Genomic DNA, 20,797 nt, shown 5'->3' with positions numbered 1-20,797 from the left:
TCACAGCTTGATCTGCTCCAGTGTGGGTATTAGAAGGCTCTCTCCCCAGTCTTGTGGAGTCTTTAGACAGATACTCGCCTTTCACGATGGCACAACTTATTCTGTTCCTGCTGCTGGTGCTCATAACCTGCAACACAATATCAATCGCCTATCCAACCGGGGCACCAATATCTGCCTGCCAGTCAATGAAGCCTGGTCATGTGGGTGTCTATCCACAGTCAAAACCTGCACCCTACATCATGAAAATCAACTCTAGTTTGTACCAACCTGGAAAACCCATACAAGGTGAGAATCCTATACAGTTACCATTAACCAGTGTATGCTGCTAAATGTGTGAAAACAACTTATATAGCATATAAAATGTATAGTAAAGGGGTTGTTGGACCTTATATTCTAGTGTGTACCCAATGAGTGTATTCCATTCGTCTTCATGGCTGTGGTCAGCTTATGACGATCAGCACAGAGTATATTCATAGCCTTTAGTGTACTTTTATTTAATTAATTTTTATTATTTATTTATTTGTGTAGGGACTTATTGGTTTAGAGGTAGGTCCAGGGTCCAATTTAGGCGTATAATGAATGTTAAAAGACAATATCACAGATGTAATCAGTAGAGTTTATTACTGCAGTTCTGTGAAGAAGCAGGGAATCCGTACATCATATATTGCTATGAGCAGGAGTTCCATCCTCGGCGCTGTGTTGTTCCATGAAATCCAGGCACTGAATGGTTGAGTGCCTCCGGAGTTACTGCTTTTGTTTATTGCCCTACACTTGAAGATTTGGAGAACAGGGAATTCATTTATGGGCCAAGCTGAAAAAAAGAATCTATGTTTCACCTGTTTTGGCCCTTCAGAGAGTTTCCATTTCTCAAAACCGGTTTAAATGTGATCAATGAAAATAAACTTTTTCTTATATTGTTAATTTATTGCAATTATAGAAAAAAAATTATCTAACAAAAAGAAATTGTAAGCAGCCTCAAAATATTACATAATATTACATATTCTCTATGCGAATACAATCTAGCCCACTATAAACTAAAAGCAGAGACAATAGAAAAAAATATATCATTATTTTATTAATATTAGTATTAATGTATGTTTAGCTGAATTTCCAGTTGAATTGCATATTATTTTATTTGTCTTTAGACCAGTGCAGAGAAGAACTAGACAGATCTCTGCTGCGCCAGATTATTACCTGTGTCTAATGCTGGAGGATCAATCTGGTGCAGTATAAGTCCTACTTTGCACCTCCTATTAGTTGGTCTAGTTTGCTGCACCACAAGATTGAATTTCCTGGCGCACAAGCTAATATCTGTCTGGGCGCGGCCCGTAGTTACTGAGGACCAGCCCCTTTTTAGGCGATATAGAAAACTGCCTAATAATGGTCTAAAACCTTCAATAAATGTGGTGCACGGCAGTTGAGGTGCAAATTACTTCAGTTCCTGGCATAGACATATTGATATATCTCCCCCATTCAATTGAAATGGGGAGGGGCTTTTCCCAATCACATATGTGTTTCAACTGAAATATGCTAAACACCTTTTGCTCGTTACTGGTCGCAGGCGTTTCGGTTGAAACACAGATGAGATAAGCTCTAATGGACAGATCTGCACCTGTTCTGTGTTTCCACCACTCCTGGGTTTGTCTCCTAATAAATGATGCAAAAAACGTATGCAATAACTGAGTCCTTAAAATAAATGTTATTTTATTAACAGAAAAAGTTCTCTGTTTGTAGTTCAGATCCAGGGCCCTCCGTATAGAGGAATCCTACTGCAAGCTCGGACATATTCCAAGCCTACACTGTATGGGACATGGCTGGAACCTCCAAATAACACCAAGATTTTGGCGGTAAATGAATAGTTGTCAAGTACTAATTATTTTACTATATGACCATTTTTACCTTCATACAGTCTTCCAAGTCTACCTGCAAATTAACAAATGTTTCAACATAGCATCAAGCTTGTCAAAAACAGTATTAGTAAATCTACCCATATCTATCTCTATGTCTGTATACCATACTTATTGCCACACCTACTAATGGTAGCAGGAGTGCATACAGTTATGATTGATGGTATCTTTCATTGCAGTGTCCTGAAAATACTCTCGGTTCTATAACACACTCTAACACCAACTTCAAGGACCAGTCCACCACATATATCTGGATGCCACCAGATTCAAGTTGCCCAAATGTTCTGTTCTTCGTGTAAGTCTTTTTTACCCTCTAGAAAAACCCTTCAACCCCAATGTAATGTAAAATAGTAGATTTCATTAGGATATGTTTAGCCTAGAAGGGATATGGTGCATATGGTGTATTGTTGGAATATTTACTGAAAATTTCATAAAGGTAAAGATACTTTTGGTACCTACATACAGTGGGTATGGAAAGGATTCAGACCACTTTAAATGTTACACTCCGTTTCATTGCAGCCAATTGGTAAGATCAGAAAAGTTCTTTTTCTTTTGCTCATTAATGAACACCCGGCTCCTTTTCTTGACAGAAAAAAACAGAAATTTGGATATTTTTGCTAATTTATTAACAAGAAAAAATGAAATATCACATGGTCCTAAGTATTTAGAGCGTTTTCTCAGTATAGAGTAGAAGCACCTTTTGAGCTAATACAGCCATAAGTCTTCTGGTTTTTCACACCTGGATTTGGGGATCCTCTGCCTCTTCCTTGCGGATTCTCTCCAGTTCGCTCAGGTTTGATTACGTTACCATTCTTTCTTTCTGATGCAGTTTGTAACTCTATTGAGATGTAAAACTGCAATTTATTCTGAGGTATATGCATGAATAAAGTGTTCTTTGATTTAAAAAAAAAAGTTCAATCTTCGTCTCTTGATGTGTCATTGATGTGCTTTTTTGCACATTGTATGCAGCGTTCATATGTCTGTAACTGAGGAGAGGCTTCCATTGGCAGCCTCTGCCATAAAGCCCTGACTGGTGGAGGCTACAGTGATAGTTGACTTTGTGGAACTTTCTTCCTACTGCATCTATGAAGCTCAGCCACAGTGATCTTGGGGTTCTCCCACAATTACTTAGTTTGGCTGGACAGCCAGGTAGAAGAAGAGTTGTGGTCATCCCAAATTTATTCCATTTAAGCATTCTTGAGGCTTCTCTGCTAGTAGGGACTTTGAGTGCCGCAGAATTTTTTAAGCCACAAAATAACTTCTTTTGAGCTTACCAATCGGCAAAAGCAAAAGTGAAAAATGTAAAGGGCTCTGAATACTTCTCGTATTCACTGTATAGTCTAAGACTGAAAGTTCTCAAAAGCCAATCTGGTGAAAGAACCAAGTGAGCGGATGGGTGGCCATACATGGGAATAGCCCTTAAAGACTTTTGGTTCATTGTTGAAAAATTATAATTATTAAAATCTCTAGAGTGCTATTGGATTTGTGCTATAATATTATAAGTGTATACATTACATTTAAATGATCATAGTTAAATGAGTTTATACTTTTTTTTTTTTTTTATTAGTGCCACAGTAGCAGAGGCATTTAACATCTACTGGCTTGGAGTACGGTCAGCTATAATCTTTAAAGGTACGTATATAGACTAAGAACTAAATACCTTTTTATGTAACTATTCCTTCTTCCTGCCATAATTAGAGGCCAAAAAAAAATTGCCCTTAAAAGTAGTCCAAAAGCAAATCTGTTTAGTAACACACTGGATCCCCCTCTGAATTACACTTTTTAATGGTAACATCTGGTAATGGTAATACCCAGAATGAAACCTGTACAATTATAATATTAAACAGATTTTTTAAAAGCAAGGCAGTTACCCGCTTTTCCCATCATATAATAGCAACCCACTTGTAAGAGGACAGGATTGCCGGTTCCTAATGGAAAAAAATTGAAAAAAGTTTAGTATTTTACCCTTTTGAGACCAAGGCCTTTTTTGTTTTTGTTGCTACCCTGCTTCCAAAAGTCAAAACTTTTCTATTTTTCTGTTTACTAAAATATACGAGAGTAAATTTGACCATATAATATTCTACGCATTGTACTGGTATGCTGAAAAAAAATTCTCAATGTTATAAAGTAAACATAAAACACAATTTCAAATGAACTCCAAATGACATGTCCCCTTTATTTGTTGGGTCAATTTGATTAGAGACACCACATTTTTATATAGTTTTGTAATGTTTTAAAATCTTAAAATATTATTTTAAAAACTTCAGGACATTTCTTTTGTAATGGCATTTACATTTTTATATCTTGATAGACAAAACAATTTGGGATGTGGCGAAACCCAACATGTAAATTTTTTTCTAGAAAAGGGGAATAAATTTGAATGTTTAGTCTTTTAATATTTGTTTTTATTTTACTGTTATTTAAGGCCTCCTAGAGTACAGAAATAAAAACAAATGTTGACAACGCAATGACTTCACCTTTTTGTACACCCAAGTACAAATTCATTGGGATTTAGGTTATTTTTAGTGAAATTTAGCAGCCACGTAGATCTAAATATTGTATACAGGCGGTCCCCTACTTAAGAACACTCGACCTACATACGACCCCTAGTTACAAACGGACCTCTGGATATTGGTAATTTATTGTACTTTAGTCCTAGGCTACAATAATCAGCTATAACAGTTATCACAGGTGTCTGTAATGAAGCTTTATTGTTAATCCTGATTCTTATGACAACCCAACATGTTTAAAATCCAATTGTCACAGAGACCAAAAAAATTTGTCTGGATCTACAATTATAAAGTATACGTTTCCGACTTACATACAAATTCAACTTAAGAACAAACCTACAGACCCTATCTTGTATGTAACCCGGGGACCGCCTGTATTGTATAAGTTTGCTTAATTTCTTTTCTCTCCACTAGATCCAGCAGTGGGATGCAGCAACAGTGTAAATACTGGGCAATCGGTTTTTTTGGCCGTCAATAGTGGAACGGCCTGGCAGCCAGCCCTGATCCCGGTGATGTGCCTGCAGCTTGTATTGTTCCTACTATTTGGTCACTTTGAGCCATGAGAAATGTGCATTTCATTGCATATTTAAAAGCTGCAAAAGCTGAATATTATCATCATGTAAAAAATAAAAGTTAATACTGAAAAGGTGTTTTATTATTTTAGGGGGGGTAAGTTACACGCACATTTGTAAAGTGCTATGTAATATGATGGAGCCATACAAATAAAGTTACTATCAAGCATAGTTCTAGTCTATGGAGAAGACCTGTGCCTCTTCTGTATTTACAATCCATTACGGATTTTTATATAAATACGGATATCTAACTGTTTTAGATGCCATGCTTAACCCCTTCGTGACTGATGGTCACGGGTGCCTCATAGCAGAACGTCATTTTTGACATTTTGCTGTGCGCTCATTTAAATGACAATATCTCTGGAAAAGCTTTACATGTCATAACAATTTTTATTTTCCTTTTATTTATGGCATGTGGACTTTAACCTGATATGTACCGTATATACTCGAGTATAAGCCGACCCGAGTATAAGCCGAGAGCCCTAATTTTACCACCAAAAACTGGGAAAAACTATTGACTCGAGTATAAGCCGAGGGTGGGAAATGCATTGGTCACAGACCCCCCCCCCCAAGTATATAGCCAGCCTGCCCCCAGCATTAAAAAAACCTTATATACTCACCCTCCGGTGGCCCCGATGTGCAGCGCTGCTCCCCCGATGTCCACGCCGCTTGTCTTCAGGCTTCCGCGCCAGTCTTCTTTCTTCTGCTAGGCGCCGCCATTGCTCTCTCCCGACCGGCGCCTAGTATGACGCGCCGCTGCTGACGTCATACTAGGCGCCACAACTGACCCTGTAAAGTCAAAGCATGCCCCCTAAAAAACACCGTATACCCTGACGCGTTTCGTCAAAATAGTTCCTGTGCCAGCTGCTCACAACAGGTTCCTAAGTCCACCACTGGGACTAGGGATAAGCAGCTTCTATTAATGTCTTCGGGGCAGCAACTTACAGCGAGCCCGTTCATGTTTTCCTATGCATGCCACTTGCGACCGCAACTAAAGCCGAGCATCTGGCAGGTTGCTTTATTTATCTACAAATCCCTCTGAAGAGTCTATTTTGACGAAACGCGTCAGGGTATACAGTGTTTTTTAGGGGGCATGCTTTGACTTTACAGGGTCAGTTGTGGACTGTCCTTGTAAGGGCAGGAGTCAATTGGGGTACTATAGGGACAGATGTCCACTTGTCACCCCTAACCTCCGGCCCGAATGATCCTTTTGGCGTCAGAATCACGGTAAGAGTGTTATTGTTTCTGATATTGATGTCCAAATTCACACCGAGACCTGTGAGGATACGGCACTCAATAAGGTTTAAATTGTTTTGTCTTTTTTTTCCCTTACATCATACCAATAGCACATGTTACTTTGGTGCGGTTTTATGTGTACTAAATAAAAGTTACATTTTAGCATAATTCTACTCCTATATACCCCTATTTAGCTTGTTTTCTGTACTGTAAGTTACGGGAGGAACTTTAAACTTATCCATTTGGTTGCTATTTTTGCTAAAAGGTTCGCCAACACTGGTCTAGGGGGGAAAGGCTTACTTCGAACACTAACATCTCCTGAACCCTTGCATATACAAACACAATTCTGGTGATGATATCCACTTTTAACCTCTTAACGCTCAGCGTCCGATATATCGGACGCTGAGCCGATGCCGGTTCAGCTCAAGATTTGAGCCGAACCGACATCGGGAAACACGGGGTGCCGGCTGTGACTGATAGCCGGCACCCCAGTGTAACACCCGCGATCGGAGTTGTCTCTGATCGCAGGTGATTAACCTGTTAAATGCCGCGGTCATCGCGACCGCGGCATCTAACATGCATCTGGGGGGTCTTTCCCCCACGATCGGCCACCCCGAATCATTTTCGGGGGGCACCGATCATTGCTACGGTATCACTGGGGTCCGATCTGGACCCCAGTGTTACCTGCAGGAACTGCCGGTAAGATGGCGTCTATGACGTCATCTTACTGGCAGAGTGCCAGCCTATGCAAGTGCATAGGCTGACACTGATAATGCCCTGCAATACATAAGTATTGCAGGGTATTATTATGAACAAGCAATCAGATTGCTGCTTGTTCATTTCCCATGGTGGAAAAAGTGAAAAAGTAAAAAAAAAATTATTCAATAAAAAAATAAAGTAATAAATCACCAAAAATGCCCAAAAGCCCCAAAACATATAAAGAGACATATAACTGAAAAAAAAGTCTAAATCATAACACAAACCCCACATATATAGTATCACCGTGTCGAATACCGTAGAATAAAAATAAATAATTATTGAACCCGCACGATGAACGCCGTAAAAGAAAACTGTTATAAACCCTCCAAAAATTATGATTTTTACCTATTCAATCCCACAAAAAATGCTATAAAAAGTGATCAAAAAAACATATGTACTCTAGAATGATACTGGTGCAAAGTACAACGTGTCCCGCAAAAAACATTGCCACTTGGAAGATGGCAATACAAAAATGATAGATTTTTCCCCACAATAGGGTTTTATTTTACAAATTTAGTAAAACGCAAGAAAATATATTCGTGTCTGGTATCTCCGTTATCGTATCGACCCATAGAATAAAGATAATATGATTATTAGTCTATACGGTGAACACCACAAAAAAAAAAAAAAGTAAAAAAACCCAGTAGAGAATTGATGCTTTTCTACTCCTGCTCTCAAAAAGAAGTTCCTAAATTTTCAACAATAGGTGATACCAACCCCAAAATGGTAACATTGGAAAAAGCATCTCATCCCGCAAAAAAAAATGGCATCACATGGCCCTAATAGCGCAAAAGCGAAAATTTTACAGCCTTCAAAAGAGGCCAATGAGGAAAGTAAAATCCTGGCAGCTGTAGGGTGCTCCTTCCCTTCTGCGCCTCACTGTGTGCCCATAAAACAAGTCACGGCCACATGTGGGGGGTGTCTGTACTCGGGAGAAATTGTAGAACAAATTGTATGGTGGGTTTTGTATTTTTATCTTTTGGAAATGTGTAAATTTTAGGGCTAAATGAACGTATAACCGGCACAATTTGACTATTCTCAATTTCGCCTCCATTTTGATGTAATTACTATGAAGATCTCAAGGGGTTAACAATCTTCGTAAAATCTGTTTCTGATAGCTTGAGGGGTGCAGATTTGAAATTGGGTTGATTATATAGGGGGGTTTTGATGCTAAATATGTAAATTTTCATTCAAAACTGTATTTATCCCCAAAATAGTCAATTCTGAAAATCCGGAAAAGCGCTATTCGATTTGTAAGCCGCGTGACATCAAAATAAATTATCCAGACGTTTCAAAAATGGTGAAAATGTAAAGTAGACAAATGGGAAATGTTATTCAGCAACTTATTTAGGTGGTACATCTATCTGCCTGAAAACGCAATGATTTCAAATGTCAAAAATGGCAAATTTTTCAGAAAATTCATCATATTTTCTTTTTTTTTGTAAATAAACGCAAAACTTATCAGCCAAAATTTACCACTAAAATGAAGTACAACATGTGGGTAAAAAAACAATCTCAGAATCGTTTTGATAAGTAACAGTGTTCAAAAGTTATAACCATATAAAGCGACGCATGTCAGAATCCAAAAAATGGGACCGAGCCTTAAGCTGTAAAATGGCTGCGTCCTTAAGGGGTTAAAGTTATAATTGGGAACAGAAAGCTGCACATACAACCTTACAAAAAATCAGGGGTAAAAGTGACCTTTATAGGAAAATTTTCACCTTTTTCCTTTTTAGGGCCTAATTGGATCATTCACCTTTAGGGGCAAATACACATATTACATATTTCTGAATTCTCTAAGGGGTATGCGTTCAAAAATTAGGGTCACTTTTCGGGTTCTTCTCTGCTTTGTACCACTTGGTTTCTCCAAATGCATGTAAAAGATTTCTGTCAAATTTGGCTCTAAAAAAACAAACATCCTTCTTTCCATCTACTGTGCACCCATACAACATCGTTCATAGGGTTAACAAACTTCCCAAAAGTAGTTTTGAATATTTTGAGGGGCGTTTCTAAAATAGTGTTATTTGTAGGGGTTTTATATCATAAGGGCAGTATAAAGTCACTTCTAACTAAATTGGTCCCTCCAAAAATGGGTTTTGATGATATTTGTGAAAATCTGGTAAATCACAGCCTCCTAATATCCTAAAAAAAAAAAGTTAAGGATGTTTGGAAAATTCTGCCAAGTTAAAGCAGACATATGTAAATGTTAGTTACCAAGTTATTATGGTGATATGTCTTACTTTCCAAAAAGTTTTTGAAAAACAAATGACAAAATTTTTTTCACTAATTTCTGTTTATTTCATAAATAAATACTATACATATCGCTAAAATTTCTTAACATAAAGTACAATGCGTCACAAAAAAACTCTGAAAATCAACTAGATATGTTGAAGCATTCCAAAGTAACATGTCAGATTTATAAAAAGAACCGTGTCAGGAAAGTGCAAAATGGCCAAACCGATAAGAGGTTAAAGCAATACTTCCTGGGACTGCACAAGGAGCAAGGTGGTGTGTATAGGGCTGGATTATTATTTGAGCTTCTGCCCCCCCCCCCAATTCCTCCTGTTCAAGGGGACCATGGGGAGAGGCTACAATGATACTCCGATTTTCCCTTCTTTCAATGGCACTCAAGACTCCATTATTAATAATAGCTGTGGCAGAGCAGGGAGCGATAAGTTGATTTTGTGATAAAGAAGTGGGTTTTTGGCTGTAGTATGGGCACTCGGCTGCCAGAAGGTGCAGCATCACTATGGTGGGAATCCAATTGCGCCAACCATATACTGCAATATTACTGTTTTGCAGCATATGGAGAACCTGATAGAGATCTTTAACAGTGTGCCAGTGGCACACTCTTACAGATGTGAAGACATGACAGATCCGCTGATCTTTGCTCCCAATGACATCACTGGCGGTGGCAGTCAAGGGGTTACCAACTTTAATTTAACTTTTGTATAATGCATGATGAATACAGACACATGATGAACAGTTGGGAAATTTGGAATAGTTTTATTTTACTTTGTACAGAAATTCTATTGAAAACAAACATTTAGGGACGATCTTCAACTCATCTTAATTGATGTTTTCCAAGCCCTAAAAAAATAAATAAAAGATTAAGAGTAAAGTATTTTTGTTATCATTTTTAAATATCCAAAAGATGTGACTTCATTAGTTAAAGGAAACCTACAATCACAGATCTACCAAATAAGGTAGTCCGGTGGCAGGTTCATCTAATGAGTTGAAGCCCTATCCACTTTTTTTGCTAATCCTTTAGTGGCCCAGAACATTATATCTTTTATCTGATCTATATGCTAATTTTCTTAAGAGTCTACTGGGGTGTGAAGTAGCCGAGACGTGGAGTGGGAGCTACAGCTACCCCACACCCAGTAGCCTCTTTGAATCCCTCCTCTAATAAACCAGAGTTCTGTGCATGCAAAGTAGCTGCGGCTTCACAGTTGAGCCACTGTCTGCCCTCAGGTCCAAAGCTGGGGTTACTTCAATACATTAGATGAACCTGCCACCAGATCTACCTTATTAGGTAGATCTGTGATGGTAAGTTTCCTATACGTTATAGGGGTATTCCCAACCGGGCATTCACATTTAATTTAACTCATTTCTTCAATAAGATGTTATTAAAAAAATGTTCCTGTGTGAAGATAATTTCTCATAAATGTAGCCATGTTGTCCCTTAGAAACAAGATGGCTTCCTCGGATATGACCACCCCACACTCTGGCAGCGGCGGACAGACATGCACTATTGAGTCCTGCCTGACCACCTGGATTCGGCTTTCACTACCACAGGACAGCTATAGGACATGCAGTAACTTCTGGACATTTCATATACAAACACCCTTTGTTTCTTTGTGCATCCCCTCCAGGAGAGGTGGCCGTATCCAAGTACACAGTCTTGTTTCTAAGGGACCAAATGACTACATTTATGAGAAATTATCTTCACATGGGTAACTTTTTTTTTAATAAAATCTAATTGAAGAAATGTAAATATATGGTAGACACATTACAAGCATTTAGGAGGTTTTAGAACGGCAGTTCTAGGGAAGGGGAGGATAGGGGAGGTAACTTTCCTCTTTGTTTTCCTTTTCACATACATATTTTGTGGGCCAGGCAACCCTTTAATCCGGAGTAAGATGTTACTTACTTTTGATTTATAGTAGAGCTGCTCCCCAGAAACTCTCTTGTCTCTTTGCATAAGATACCACTGGTAGGGTAACCGTGTGATTCTCTTATCCTATAAGAGAAGAGTAATGTGTCACATTAAAAAGCAGAGAGGTGTTACATCTAGAAGATATAAAAGCTATGAAAAGAAAACTTCTTGTGATCTCACACAGTAGCATTTAAGGCTGGTCAGTGAAATATGGACTTTATGTCGGCAGTATTTAACAGTAGGAACACTGAGCAGGGACTACTTCAATAATTTATGATTCAGTGACCTCCTAGCACCCTGCAGGACTACTATGCTGAATAGGGCATCCATGCACAGTGCTTGGACCACACATGGTATGTATATCTCAGGAACACAACTGAGTAACACTGACCTTAGACTCTGTCCACACTAGATTTTACTGGTTACACGATTAGCTTCTGTTCATATGTATGGCAGCCAAAACAGCATAGTAATACTACAACAAGTCCGAACCTCTGCTTTTCCATCCACCATTCGGAACAATTATATTGATAGGGTGCCGTCAGACTTCTGTTTGTCACACAGCTGAGCCATACACGAGGTGGGTTTGGTTGGCAAATAATAAGCAACATTTAGTCATTTTGCAAGGCTAGAACAGTCCCTCCCCGCAGGATTACGGTTCTATAATGAATGCATGATTATAGTACAGCACGATAGTCCCATGGAGAGAAACACACTGCTTTATACTGACAGTCCAGGCCTCTGCACCGTGTACAGTATAGGCAGTACGGACGGTATACTATGTTACAGACAACGTGTTTGTGTGAAGGAGCCTAAAAGAGGTTTTTTCACAAGGTAAGGCCCTTGCTCGGACTCCACGTCGCTTCCAAAGATGAGCGGAGCACCCAGCCACGCATGTCCTTGCTGCCCTAATTATCCATAGGGAGCTCATGGAGATTGCCCATTGGACCCTCTGTTCACATGATCTGTGGGGCTCTCATCACTGACTTAGGTAAATTATAGAGTCGTCCATTCATCTACCATCTCGCTATGGCCAGATCTCTGGTGGCAGCTTATCTCCACAGGACAAGAGTCGGGCAGTAGATCTAAACACTACAGCTGTCATCTAAGAAAAGCCAGGAAGAGTCACCATGTTAAGTCATACACAATACATGGTGAGCTCAACCTACCACAGTTGATGGATTTGTGGTTCCTAATTTTGCTATTATGTAGAGGCATTTTTCAATACATGTGAAGCATGGTTGGCTGTTTTATAACATGTACAGACTATGATGGAGATGAGGCTTTTGTTACCCTCAGCCTCTTTGTTTGCACCTTCTACTGATCTTTTTATATTATAGACCAGTGAGCATCTTGCACTTTATTGGTTTACGATGACACTTCTGAGGAGGCCGACAGGATGGCTGACCAAGTTATTAAAAGGGTTGTACACAGGACAATGGGAGAATCCGGAGAATGGGGGTCCTGTTTTCACTTGCGACTCCTGTCGCTGCATTCATTTGTATAGGAGTGCCAGAAATTGTGGCGCACAGCACTTGGGTTCCTTCAGCATGCCCACTCCCTTGTCTCTGTGAGTGCAGGATAAAGCTAAACTCTGTGCTCAGCACTTCCCATCACTCATATACTATTGACTGCTCAACCTGCTGCTCCATAAGTTAGAGATGACAGGACCCCCGCTGTCATGATCTGTGATGGTTCCATGCGCCAGACCCTCACCAATCAGCTTGTTATCCCCTGTCCTCTGGGATACCCTGGAAACTTAGGGAAAAAGCAAGGGTACCGGCACTTCAAGAAGGACGTCACAGGGTGCGATGACAAAGTGTTTTCTTTATTGTTTAAAACGCCATGACACGAGGACTGATAGGTTGACGCGTTTCGACGGAGACCGTCTTAATCATAACCTGCCACACGCTCTCTGAGCTAGCACCTTTTAAACTGTGCGGTTATCACGTGGATCGAGTCGCGCCCCCAAGTCACATGACAGAAAACTCCTCCCACTTTAGTCACATGACCGGGAACGCAGCTCGAGAGTGCACAGCTCAGGTGAGTGATTACATACTTAAAAACCTCTATTACGTAAAAACATTTTGGCAACTCCATTGGTGTTAGTCGATTACACTGTTCACCAAATGGATGTCAATAACTCTGTACACAGGGAACAACCTACGATATAGCAAAATATAATATAGATAATTCTTAATGCAAGTCTCTTATTTACACTTATTCAGAAAAAACCTTTACACTTATATCATTTTGGTTATCAAAAAAGGGTGTAAAAAAGAGTATAAAAAAGATGCTATACTATGGTCTACTCTTTAGTGACATTCCTAGAAAGTTTAAAGGAAAAAAGGATAAAAAGAATTGGAATTAGAACGTCATGCAATACCAGTAGAATGGCATATAGACACAAATATCGTCAAGCAATACAAATAGAATAGCATATAGACACAAAAATATATATCTCATGTGTCCCATGGGCACTATGCATTATATTTTCTGTTTATGTGCATATATGACATATCACTGTGCTCAAAATACTTGTAATGTGTGGCCGTAATGTTAGGATTCCCTAAAGTCATAAAGTGGGCTGAAGGTTTTTAGAAGGGCTGAGTCGGGGAGTGTGACAGGGAATGTGACATAACACTATCTAATAAGTTAGAATTATGTCCTGCCTTTTGTTCATACCCTGTGGAGTTCTACTTTCCATTATAAAGATCCAATAACTTTCCCTGTTTATTAATTTCCTCTTCATATTGCCTCCTCTGATTGGTTGACTAACTTTTTCAAAACCAGTCCATGTGAAAAAATTTGTAGATTTTTTGTGTGACTCTCTAAAATGCCTGGAGGCTGCTGATATTCCCACTGCTTCATTAGTGATGTCTGATAAGTGACGACGTATTCTAACCTTAAGGGGGCCTGTGGTGTGCCCTATATATTGGATATTGCACTTAGTACATTTAATGGAATATATCGCATTGCATGTGTTGCAATTAAGATATGACCGGATAGGATAACTTTTATTGGTGGTACTCGATGTTATATTTGTGTCTACTGCGATGTAACTGCAGGCTTTACACTGTATGTGTCCACATTTGAAACAACCTTTGGTATTTAACCATGATCCACTGGAATTCTGACTCCTAAATAAACTGGGTGACAAAGACCCACCCAAGGTGGGAGCCCTTTTCGCCACACATTTAATGCCATTATTCAATATGGTATACAAAGTTGGGTCCTGTAACAAGATCGGGATAAATTTTTGGACAATCCTAGTTATTTCTTTAAATTGTCTGCTATATGTTGTGGTAAACACTATAGGAGTTCCGGATTTGTTTGTATCTGAAGCATTGCTGTTTTTATGTTTATGTTTATGTTCTTTATCTTTCAATAAATCTTCTTGTTTGATATGTTTGATCTTATGTTCCGCTTTCTCTATATTGTCTTTTTTATAACCTCTTTGATACAGCCTAGATTTAAGACTAATACTCTCCTTTTCAAAGTCAACATTGTCTGTGCAGTTTCTCCTCAGTCTTATTAGTTCTCCGTATGGTATGTTCTGTGTCACATGTGGGGGATGACAAGATGAGGCTAAGAGAGTGGTGTTCCTCGCCATTTCCTTCCTATAGGGTATACTTTTGACTCTGTTGTTCTCCCCTATTAAAGTGACATCTAAAAACGGGATGGATCTTCCCCCAAACATAGATGTAAATTTCAAATTCATGGGGTTATCATTAAGATAATCTACAAAGTCTTCAGAGGATGCTTCTGAATCCCTCCAAACCCACACCAGGTCGTCTATGTAACGGCCAAACCATACTATAGACGCTTGGTGTGGGTTGGACGCTGAAAAAACATATGCCTCCTCCCACTGTGACATATAAATGTTGGCAAGGGAGGGGGAGAATTTTGCCCCCATTGGGGCCCCCTCCACTTGCAAAAAATATTTACCATCAAAATAAAAAAAGTTATTCTGAAGTAAAAAATTTGTGGCCAAAATTATATACTCCTTTAAAGCCGAGTCATACGTACTATATTTATCCAAGTGTCTCCGTAAGAATATCAGTCCCAATTCATGAGGGATAGATGAATATAGGGCGGTGACATCGCATGTAGCCCAGCTAAAGCTTTCATGCCATTCAAAATTTTTCATGATTTGTAATAAATGTTTAGTGTCACGTAAAAAGGACGGAGTGACTCTGGTAATCGGTTGAAGGAAATGGTCAAGCCATTCCCCCAGCCTTTCACCCACTCCCCCGATCCCAGCCACTATTGGTCTCATAGGTGGTGGAAATACATTTTTATGGACCTTGGGGAGTGAGTGGAAGACTGGAGTAACCGGGTCCTCTACATATAGGAAGTCCTTTTCCCTCCCCCTCCCTTGCCAACATTTATATGTCACAGTGGGAGGAGGCATATGTTTTTTCAGCGTCCAACCCACACCAAGCGTCTATAGTATGGTTTGGCCGTTACATAGACGACCTGGTGTGGGTTTGGAGGGATTCAGAAGCATCCTTTGAAGACTTTGTAGATTATCTTAATGATAACCCCATGAATTTGAAATTTACATCTATGTTTGGGGGAAGATCCATCCCGTTTTTAGATGTCACTTTAATAGGGGAGAACAACAGAGTCAAAAGTATACCCTATAGGAAGGAAATGGCGAGGAACACCACTCTCTTAGCCTCATCTTGTCATCCCCCACATGTGACACAGAACATACCATACGGAGAACTAATAAGACTGAGGAGAAACTGCACAGACAATGTTGACTTTGAAAAGGAGAGTATTAGTCTTAAATCTAGGCTGTATCAAAGAGGTTATAAAAAAGACAATATAGAGAAAGCGGAACATAAGATCAAACATATCAAACAAGAAGATTTATTGAAAGATAAAGAACATAAACATAAACATAAAAACAGCAATGCTTCAGATACAAACAAATCCGGAACTCCTATAGTGTTTACCACAACATATAGCAGACAATTTAAAGAAATAACTAGGATTGTCCAAAAATTTATCCCGATCTTGTTACAGGACCCAACTTTGTATACCATATTGAATAATGGCATTAAATGTGTGGCGAAAAGGGCTCCCACCTTGGGTGGGTCTTTGTCACCCAGTTTATTTAGGAGTCAGAATTCCAGTGGATCATGGTTAAATACCAAAGGTTGTTTCAAATGTGGACACATACAGTGTAAAGCCTGCAGTTACATCGCAGTAGACACAAATATAACATCGAGTACCACCAATAAAAGTTATCCTATCCGGTCATATCTTAATTGCAACACATGCAATGCGATATATTCCATTAAATGTACTAAGTGCAATATCCAATATATAGGGCACACCACAGGCCCCCTTAAGGTTAGAATACGTCGTCACTTATCAGACATCACTAATGAAGCAGTGGGAATATCAGCAGCCTCCAGGCATTTTAGAGAGTCACACAAAAAATCTACAAATTTTTTCACATGGACTGGTTTTGAAAAAGTTAGTCAACCAATCAGAGGAGGCAATATGAAGAGGAAATTAATAAACAGGGAAAGTTATTGGATCTTTATAATGGAAAGTAGAACTCCACAGGGTATGAACAAAAGGCAGGACATAATTCTAACTTATTAGATAGTGTTATGTCACATTCCCTGTCACACTCCCCGACTCAGCCCTTCTAAAAACCTTCAGCCCACTTTATGACTTTAGGGAATCCTAACATTACGGCCACACATTACAAGTATTTTGAGCCTAGTGATATGTCATATATGCACATAAACAGAAAATATAATGCATAGTGCCCATGGGACACATGAGATATATATTTTTGTGTCTATATGCTATTCTATTTGTATTGCTTGACGATATTTGTGTCTATATGCCATTCTACTGGTATTGCATGACGTTCTAATTCCAATTCTTTTTATCCTTTTTTCCTTTAAACTTTCTAGGAATGTCACTAAAGAGTAGACCATAGTATAGCATCTTTTTTATACTCTTTTTTACACCCTTTTTTGATAACCAAAATGATATAAGTGTAAAGGTTTTTTCTGAATAAGTGTAAATAAGAGACTTGCATTAAGAATTATCTATATTATATTTTGCTATATCGTAGGTTGTTCCCTGTGTACAGAGTTATTGACATCCATTTGGTGAACAGTGTAATCGACTAACACCAATGGAGTTGCCAAAATGTTTTTACGTAATAGAGGTTTTTAAGTATGTAATCACTCACCTGAGCTGTGCACTCTCGAGCCGCGTTCCCGGTCATGTGACTAAAGTGGGAGGAGTTTTCTGTCATGTGACTTGGGGGCGCGACTCGATCCACGTGATAACCGCACAGTTTAAAAGGTGCTAGCTCAGAGAGCGTGTGGCAGGTTATGATTAAGACGGTCTCCGTCGAAACGCGTCAACCTATCAGTCCTCGTGTCATGGCGTTTTAAACAATAAAGAAAACACTTTGTCATCGCACCCTGTGACGTCCTTCTTGAAGTGCCGGTACCCTTGCTTTTTCCCTGGATTTCTACTTGACTATGGACTAGTTCCGAGCACCAGAGGACTTCCACGGAGTGTGGACAACTAGGACGGTCCAATGGTTGGGTGAGCCGGCTTATTTTTCTACTTTCTCTTGAAAGTGTTATCCTTTTACCCTGGAAACTTAGTACAGGCAGTCCCCTACTTAAGGACACCTGACTTACAGACGCCTCCTAGTTACAGACGGACCCCTCAGCCCACTGTGACCTCTGGTGAAGTTCTCTGGATGTTACTATAGTCCCAGGCTGCAATGATCAGCTGTAAGGTGTCTGTAATGAAGCTTTATTGATAATCCTTGTTCCAATTACAGTAAAAAATTTTTGAAATCCAATTGTCAATGGGACAAAAAAAAAAAAAAATTGTCTGGAGCTTCAATTATAAAATACATACAAATTCAACTTAAGTACAAACCCGAGAAACCTATCTTGTACATAACTCAGGGATTGCTTGTACAACCACTTTGAGGTCAGGAAGACTTCCAATCACAGTCTCACTCCCCCCCCCCCCTTACCCAGTGAGATATTCAAAGAAGTTGCTATCCTATGTACAGTATTTTTCGGACTATAAGGCGTGCCATCAATAAATGCCTGATAAGACGTCTAGGTTCATATATAAGGCGCACTGGACTATAAGGCGCACCTGATTATAAGGATGAATGACCAGCAGATGGCAGACCTGTGCACAGTTCAAGGCAGCTGTTGTCTGTAAGTAGGTTCATATATAAGGCGCACCTTTGATTTCAGAGAAAATCAAAGGATTTTTTGTGCATCTAATAGTCCGAAAAATACAGTACAGGCAGTCCCCGGGTTACATACAAGATAGGGACTGTAGGTTTGTTCTTAAGTTGAATTTGTATGTAAGTCGAAACTGTATATTTTATCATTGTAGTTCCCGACAATTTTTTTTTTTGCCCCAGTGACAATTGGAGTTTCAAATTTTTTTGCTGTAATAGGACCAAGAATTATCAATAAAGCTTCATTGCAGACAATTTTAAGCTGATTATTGCAGTCTGGGACTATTTTAAAGCATCCAGAGAGCTTCACCAGAGGTCACAGTGGGCAGAGGGGTCTGTCTGTAACTATGGGTTGTCTGTAAGTCGGGTGTCCTTAAGTAGGGGACCGCCTGTAATTAGTTTTCTTTTTTTATTTTATAGTTTTCAGTGCAAATTAGAATTTTCCAGATTGTAATCCCCTACAATAGCCATTCACAAGGATAAATTAAATGGTTTTACGGTGACATAGCACAGGGCATTGTAAAGAGAAGTTTTACTCAAGGATGATCTATAAAATATAACGTGGGGATCTTTTCTCTCATACAACAACTAATAAATTCCATAATTCAAATGGAGCCGGGTATTCACTCTCAAACTGCTATCCCATTGCTATAGAATTGGAAGTTTAGTGTTCCAAAGTACAGAAATCATCCACAGTTTCACAACTCTCTGTTGTACCGCAGGGCCCTTACATAGTCTGACACCCAGAGCTACCAGTACGGCACTGTGTTTGGACACACACCTTTGTCAAGGGCAACGGTCAATACCAATTGTGTATTTATAAATGAATTTTTTTTTTTTTATGCATTACCAGTGTTTATAAAGGGTTTCCAAATACAATACAGACTGCTCCTGCGATTAACTACCGAATGCACATACAAACACGATCTTAATTCAAGGAAATCCAGCACCAGGAATAAGGATTGTAAACCAAGCCAACTTACATGCTGGTGTGTGCCCAGTCTGGCAGGATGATCTGTTCTTATTATCTTATGTGCTATTTTTTTTAAGGCTTCAAAAATAATGCAAATGAGTCTGAGGTGCTCCAGGATTCACTAACATCTATGGAGCTCCTCAGGATCATTTGAATAATTTTTAAAGCCTTGTTTTTGTAAAAATAAGAGCATAAGAAGCTACAAGAAGAGCAGATTCTGCCAGAGGGGGGCACACACCAGTAAGTCAGTGTGCTTGGTTTACAATCCTTCATCCTGGTGGTAGATGTGCTTTCAATAGGTCAATGCATAAGGAGTCTGTGCTTTGCATATGGAAAACAACGCAAACGCCATGTGTGAACACAGCCTAAGAGTGGAACACTAAAACACAGAATTCCAAAAAGAAATATTTCAGATATTCTTTACAGATATGTCAGGATCTATTCTGATGATTGATCTGCTATCCCTATATACAGGGCAGCTTATAGTTACTGTATATTAGAGGTCGAGGTGACATTTCTACACTACAGCAGTGATCTCCTAGCACAGTGGTGGCAAACCTATGGCACAGTTGCCAGAGGTGGCACTCAGAGTAATTTTTGTGGGCACTCGGACCATCACCCAAAGACAGAGTTCATCAAATAGGACCAAATCTTCCTGCAGTCCAAGGCAACTTAAATGACATTTCATTGGCTGTTTCGAACTGCGGGAAAAGTGAGGTGTTGACAGAACTGCAATATTTTTAAAGCTTATCCAGCTGGACCCACCTACAGATAGACCCTGGAGAGAAGCTACAACAAGAGTCTGATTTCTTTCAACTGTATTGGTTGCCTCAGGTGGTCGATTGAAAAATTAGAAAGAACAGGTAACAATAAGTTACTGTATAAAATGCCATGTTGGCACTCCACGGTAAATAAGTGGATTTTGGTTGTAGTTTGGGCACTCTGTCTCCAAAAGGTACGCCATCACTGTCCTAGCACTTATGGGAACCCCATTACATGGTAAACCCCCAGCTACAGTGCAGAGCTCGCGTCAGGTGAAGGGCCGGCTGTCAGGCGCTTACCTTGCCCCCGTTAGTGAAGCGATTAATGTAGATGGTGGATATCCCGGGGACCATGAGACATACGGTCATAATAGCGAACCCGGGCAGGATCTCGTACCACATGGCGCCGCTGCTCCGGTCTCCCCGGTACGTATACTAAGCAAATGATAGAACCAGGAGCAGCTCAGGGTCACTGTACTAGACCAGCATGCACAGCGCGCTGCTCATGTCACACCAGTCCGCCATCTTTACTCCTGGCAGAACCGCTAACCCTCATGATATACAAATACTGAGATATCTTTATACGTAATACATATATAGACGATAACATGATATGAGCCCTTTCTTTGTTTAAAGTGAAGTTAACGGGAGAATATCATGTA

At 39.5% G+C, this 20,797-nt stretch overlaps 2 protein-coding genes across 2 annotated transcripts; one reads left to right on the top strand and one right to left on the bottom strand.

The window, feature by feature from the left end:
* Positions 1–5,081, top strand: LOC140077094 (putative defense protein 3). The gene is made up of 5 exons (XM_072123979.1): positions 1–285; positions 1,735–1,847; positions 2,087–2,202; positions 3,475–3,539; positions 4,832–5,081. Exons 1-5 carry the CDS (start codon positions 87–89, stop codon positions 4,978–4,980), a joined length of 642 nt encoding a protein of 213 aa, XP_071980080.1. The 5' UTR covers positions 1–86; the 3' UTR covers positions 4,981–5,081.
* Positions 5,082–9,974: 4,893 nt separating this feature from the next.
* Positions 9,975–20,656, bottom strand: NDUFA1 (NADH:ubiquinone oxidoreductase subunit A1). Its single transcript, XM_072125336.1, has 3 exons — positions 20,436–20,656; positions 11,138–11,227; positions 9,975–10,074 (listed from the first exon to the last, which is right to left on the bottom strand). Exons 1-3 carry the CDS (start codon positions 20,535–20,537, stop codon positions 10,054–10,056), a joined length of 213 nt encoding a protein of 70 aa, XP_071981437.1. The 5' UTR covers positions 20,538–20,656; the 3' UTR covers positions 9,975–10,053.
* Between the last annotated feature and the right edge of the window lie 141 nt (positions 20,657–20,797).

The sequence above is a fragment of the Engystomops pustulosus genome, chromosome 9 (genome assembly GCF_040894005.1).
Source record: "Engystomops pustulosus chromosome 9, aEngPut4.maternal, whole genome shotgun sequence".
NCBI classification, from domain to species: Eukaryota; Metazoa; Chordata; class Amphibia; order Anura; family Leptodactylidae; genus Engystomops; species Engystomops pustulosus.
Note: the sequence above shows the minus strand (reverse complement) of the source record. Positions and strands in the feature narration are given on the sequence as shown.